At 43.3% G+C, this 6000-nt stretch overlaps 1 protein-coding gene across 1 annotated transcript in view; it reads left to right on the top strand.

Moving 5' to 3' along the window:
* Positions 1–1299: 1299 nt before the first annotated feature.
* The window catches only part of TEK (TEK receptor tyrosine kinase), a 36533-nt gene continuing 31832 nt past the window's right edge, over positions 1300–6000 (top strand). The window contains exon 1 of the mRNA XM_042829558.1: positions 1300–1518. Within this exon, the coding sequence (XP_042685492.1) occupies positions 1467–1518 (52 nt within the window). The 5' untranslated portion in view covers positions 1300–1466. The remainder of the gene's footprint in view (positions 1519–6000) is intronic.

Raw genomic sequence — 6000 nt, 5'->3', positions numbered from 1 at the left:
ATTGCTCAGCAATTAAAAACAAAAGAAACTGAGGGAAGGCCAAATCAGAAGAAGGTTAAATGAGTGACAGAGCAGAGATACGCACCAGATGGGAAATGTGATAATACTCAGTGCCTGGCAGTACACAAAGTGTTGTGCCACAGGAGGGACCTATACCAGAAGGTTTATATTGGCTAACCTGCAGCTGTAGTTTGAATAATCACCTCCTCTTTGTGTCTAATAGAGGAAGAAAATGTTCTCAGAAATCAAGCGTGGAGAAAATATGCGTGTGTGCAGAGGAACCAGACCTAGGAAACATCTTGTGTTCTGTCTCCTTAAACCTTTTAAATGGATTTTTAGTAGTGTGCAGACTTCATTCTGTTTTTGCATCCAATCTGGACTCCGATATGGACTGGTTTGTGTTTTATTTTTGGTTGGGTATGAGGAACATTGAATCTTCTGTGGGTGCTACTCTGCTATCCAGGTGTCACTCAATCTTCAGTGCCAAGAAATTCCTTTGTAAAATCTGCAGCAACTGCAGAGTATATCTTCGTAAGGAAATTAAATCAGGGTATGATGAACCCACACTCCATTTCCAAAATGATGCTAAACATTTTTTTTTCCATACTTGTGTAAAAGTCATTCTGAGTGTTAGCGTCTTGGCAGAGCTACGGGGCTTTCAAATTCTACATTGTCAAGGGTTATATTTAGTTAGCTGGCGAATGTGATTGCCATTTATTTGAAATAAGTCAATTTATCTGGTGCTGCCTTTCCATGTATTTCATTAATTATACGTAGCTTTTGTGGTTTTATTTTGTATTTTTCCTCATGTTTACTTCTGAGTTTTGAGGCCCCCCCGGAGTGAAGTGGCATTTGCTGAAGTCATAAAAACTCTGGTTATGATTTATTACCATGACAAGTTTTCAGTCTGTTTCCAATAGTCAGATGCAGAGAAAAATAGTTTCCAATGAAGCACACCGACTAAAGGAGTAGTTGGCTGGATTGGGGCTGGTGTTGGTCTGTGCTGGATTCAACTGGTTGCTTCGTTAGGGTTTGCTTCATGCCTTTATTACTGAGTGCTGGGATGCTACTCGCCTGTCGGGGGATGCCATCACTGTTCCTGTTTTGCTGGCTGCGACCAGCCGCTGTTTTCTGCTCCTGCAGCAGCTCCTGATAATTGTTTTGATGTATTGCTGGATGGACGGGGCTTGCACTGCCCTGTAGTCCAGCTGATATAAAAAATGCCTTTAAGATCCTGCCTTTCCCATCCTAATCTACAAAGGAAACAGGAAAAAGGAACTTAAACTCCCTGTACTCAGACAGCAATGAGACTGTTCCAGCCTGCTCCGTTGCTGCAGTTCCTTGCCCGCGTCTTGTAAACACGCTGCAGTCCAGCATGCCGGAGCGGAACCACTGGTAAAACTTTGACCAGGGGAAGGATACTCCATGAGCTGCTGTAAGAACTGGATGGATATATTTTGGAAAGCATGGACCCTTTGGCACCTCTGGTTCTCTATGGATTCAGCCTGATTATTTCAGGTAAGCATTTGCTTTAATATCTACAGCTGGCCTGTCACGCCCTTCTTGCTTCCCAAACAATGGGTGGGCAAAACACACAACTCCCCACTCCTCACACTGGGAATCACTTTATTGATTAATTACCTGCGTCTGCTCCAGTGTGATCACTTATCTCTGTGAGTTGTTCCCACAGCAGGCAAAGGGAGGAGGGCTGGATGCAAGGTATCAGAGAGTGTGCTCTGTATTCACAATCTGTGGCTGTCTCTTCCTAAACACTGAAGTCACTTGTTGATGCACACACTCACACTGCAAACTAGATGTTGACTCTTTCTGTGTCTTACTTTGTGGCTGTGCAGCAGGAAATGTTGGCACTTCCAGTTATTCCAGCGTTAGATTTCAGATAAGCTTTCGGTCAAGATTCTGCAGTTGGAACCTAGATGGAAGTCAGTGAACAAAAAGGCTGGAAATACCCACGTTGTTTAAGACTAATCAATAGAACTTTAAGTGCAACTGAAGAACAATTCAGTGTTATCAGCAAATATGATTAGTTATCAAATCAGCAGCTCATCACAAGAGACATATGCACTAAAGCAAATCTTGCTTGTAGAACCTGGAACACTCATGTTAGAGATTTGCTGCTGAAGCCATCAAAGACAGAGTACTGAGGAAGCCTGCCCCTTCCTGAGCTGCTGCCAGTTGCTCAACTTTTAAGCATTACTATCTCCACCCATATTTTGATACTCTAGAGAGTTTCTTCAAGGAAATCTGCGAGGGAAAATCTGCGAAACAAAAATACAATAGCTCTGAGCTCACTCCTTAAGATGTAAAGGTGCACATAGGTCCTTCTAGTCCTTCTCCAAGTAAAAAAGTTAGATGCTGTAAAACAGCATGTTGAGCTGCACTGAAAACCAGAAAGTAGCATGAAAAGGCAGAAGTCCTCATTGTAGTGTAACTCACTTTACAGTTTCAAATTTTCACAACTAGCAGCATCTTACTAGCTAGGTGACATTATGAACTAGTTTCTTTGAGATGTCACTGAATTTTTAATTACTTTGGCAGTGAGAATATGCAGGAGATTAACACCGGCAAAAAAATTAAGTGCTTAAAATCTGTTGAATGCATGTTTGTGAGTATTTTTCTTTAGCCACTGCTGCAGTAGATTGTGTATTTTTTGCTAATTCCTTTTCTCCAGCTGAACCATGACCGCTTAGTGCTCACTGATCCAAGCACGGCCACAGCCTCAGGAGGCTCAGGCGGCACTGGTGCTGCTGCCATTATGGGCAGAGAGGGAAAGAAAGCCCAGTTCACCCAGCTCTTTCCCTTTTCCCTGCTTGCTATAGAGAGCAAGTAATTTTCATGAAGCCACGACCACGGGAGAAGCAAAAATTTGGCTATGCAGATTAGCAGCGCAGACCGCAGGGCACGAGGAGCCGCCCGGCGCAGCCTTTTCCACAGGGGCTCTCCGGGTTAGGTGTGTATCACAGTCACACCCGTCTCAATAGATCTGTCAGCTTTCCCGCTTTTGTTTGAGAATGATATCATGTTTCCTGGGGCGAGCGCGGCACGACAATGCGAGCCCGCTTTGCTCCAGATACCACAGGCGGAGCTCAGGAAGGCGGGCAGACGCTGCCCAGCGGCAGAGGTGCTGCAGCCTTCTCCCAGCGGTGTGGGCTGCCCTGGGCCTGCCTTTGTGAGGCTCCAGCTGCAAGGAACGGCCTTTGGTTTATCTCCTAACTTTAATAGCGTTACCCCATTAGCAGACAGATCTGAAGGCCTGATTTGGGTGGTGATATTCAGTACCTGCTTACCAGTGCTGCAGTGCAGCCTCTGCTGAGTGCACGCCACAGAAGTGCTCGCCTATTCCACAGCACACTTTCCTGTAGCAGGCCCACCAGTTCTGCAACAAGGAACAAATATCACAGTTTGTGTCTTGCTTGCTGAACACATCCTCAGATGGTCTGATGTTTGCTGTCGGCTTCTTGCAGCGTGCTGGCTGTCAAAAGCGATGTTGTGTGAGTGCTGCTTTAGCAAGATGGCCTCCTCTGGTAAGGTCTGTAGAAATCAGCAATAGTCAGAATGAGTTTCAAGCACTTTTCACTGACTATTTCTGGCTTGTCAAATCTCTCTGTTCTCAAAGAGAGAAAGAATGTGCAGTGCTACAGCTCTATGATACCAATAACGTTAAATGCAAAAGGTTGCTAAAAATACTGGATTTCTTATTTTGGGGGTAGTTTTGAGTCAGAATCCATATATAGTAAAGACTAACAAGGTTACCTTAGTCTTTTAAAGGGTAGCAGTGAAACTAACAGTGCAGTTGAATTTGATGCGACCTGTGTATAATCCGTATAGGTGGCTGAGCTTTCTTTAGGATCAGTAGGTGTTATCATGAAAATTATAGATATAATTATAAAAGTCATCATTATTATATGATTCATTTACATGTTTAGAAAACAAAGCAGCTTTGAACATACATTACCAAATTCACACAAGCACATTTATGATGGTGTATGCTCTTCAGAACTACGAAGAGATGGTAATTTCTGGTTGCAGAATAGAAAGTCCTAACAACTCTGTTTCAAGATTTGTTTCTTCTTCCTGAAGCTTGACTTAACCTATAGAAAACCTACATTTTCTCTTGTGCACATTACTGTACTCTTTCTCAAAATGTTTGTGCTCACAGAACCACAGAATGGCCCAGGTTGGAAAGGACCTCAGGGATCACGAATCTCCAACCCCCCTGCCACAGGTGGGGCCAACCTCCACATTTAAAACTAGACCAGTTTTTCCAGGGCACCATCCAACCTGGCCTTGAACACCTCCAGGGATGGGGCTCCCACAGTGTCTCTGGGCAGCCTGTTCCAGCACCTCACCACACTCATAGTAAAGAATTTCCCATAGTTAAAGGAAGGACCAGGTTTGTGTGTCTTTGGACATGCTACTGCCAGAATGAAAAAGCACCTGAACTTTGACCACAGACTCAGAGTGCTGTCTTTCTGAGCCTCTGACAGCTTAAGGGACACAAACCACATCTGAAATTTTTATCTCAGGAATTTTAGAATTAATCCGACTAGATATTAGATTGATGTCAGATATTTCAGTCACCAAAGTGATCAAATACCTTCTAATGTGAATTGCAGGAGAAAGTGGAAGAAGGGTTTTCACTCCTTGAATGTATTTCATTTGTAAGATCCAGGAACTGCACCTGCCTGCCTCTTGTATCATTTATGCAGAGGATCCTGTTATCTTTTTCAGGAGCCTAAAGTTTAGACAGAATTTAGACTCTTGCTGAGATAGAGCCGCCACTGACTCCAGAAGTGATAGTTCTGTCACATGTATTATTAATGAACCTCTATGACCTGCTGACACCTTTTATCTCAGCACAGGCCCACTAAGACTGTCATTGATTACAAAATGAGTGCATCTAAATCTTGGGAGAAAGGAGAGCTGATCTTTCTTCTTGAGATTGCTGACTGTAGTTTTGCAAAGGAAAAAAGTTTAAGCAGTGACCATTATTACTGCCCCCTGACTCTGACTCTAGAAGCCAAAAACAATTTCAGGCAGCCCTGTGCACCTACTCTATGTGGACTCGTGAAAAGGTGCTGATTCTCTTCCATTGTTTCTTTTTATGCTTAGAATTTGCTTTCAGTCTGTGCCCCAAGGAGAGGCATGGTACCATCTCTTAGCAAGCCTGTGTGCCAAAAGGCCTTCCAAGCAGCTGGGAGCAGTCATGAATAGAGAGGCATTGCAGCAGGCACAAGGGAATAGCTTCTAAAAGGGTGAAATGAAATAATCCACCATCCACATCTGTTAACGTGTGCCATTGCTTTAGATACAGTTTATACAGCTATATATTAGATTGTTTGGAGATCGTAAGTAAGTTGGTTGGGTAGACAACTTTTTTGCTGTAATTTCACATCTGGAACAAAAAAAATCGTAATATTTTGTTGAGATTATTGATCTTATGTAAGTTTAATCTGAAAGGATTTTGGTGGAGAAAATGGAGCACAGATGTCAGAGATGCTGACTGTAGAGCTGGTCCTTCATATCTCCACACTCCTTGTATGGAAAACCTGCTCTGTTATTGATCACGCACACTTGAATCTGCTTGGCCCAGGCCTGTCTCTTTAACACAGATTTTTACAGCAGTTACTGTGGTGGGGAAGTTGTTGTGTAGGCACAGAACAAATATACCAAAAATGGATGCATCCACCACTTCTGTGAGATGGATGTACAGCTCCACGGCCAGCTCTCACCATGATTCACAAGGGAATATGTTACATGTACATTGTAACATATATTACAATACATACCATGTATTACTGAGCTCATCAGGGAGGATGCTGAGTCCTTTCTCACACAGATCTGCCCATCCCAGAAGATCTACTTCTGGGAGAATTCCTTGCAAGCCTCATCTGCTGTATTTGTGTAATGCACCTGGAACCCAAGGGGTGAAAATTAAAAGTGTTTAAAGAAGGTTCAGCAGAAGATATTCTCTGAAGGAGC

The sequence above is a fragment of the Centrocercus urophasianus genome, unplaced genomic scaffold (genome assembly GCF_019232065.1).
Source record: "Centrocercus urophasianus isolate 14NV4802_14NV808 unplaced genomic scaffold, USGS_Curo_1.0 seq_31, whole genome shotgun sequence".
Taxonomy (NCBI): Eukaryota; Metazoa; Chordata; class Aves; order Galliformes; family Phasianidae; genus Centrocercus; species Centrocercus urophasianus.
Note: the sequence above shows the minus strand (reverse complement) of the source record. Positions and strands in the feature narration are given on the sequence as shown.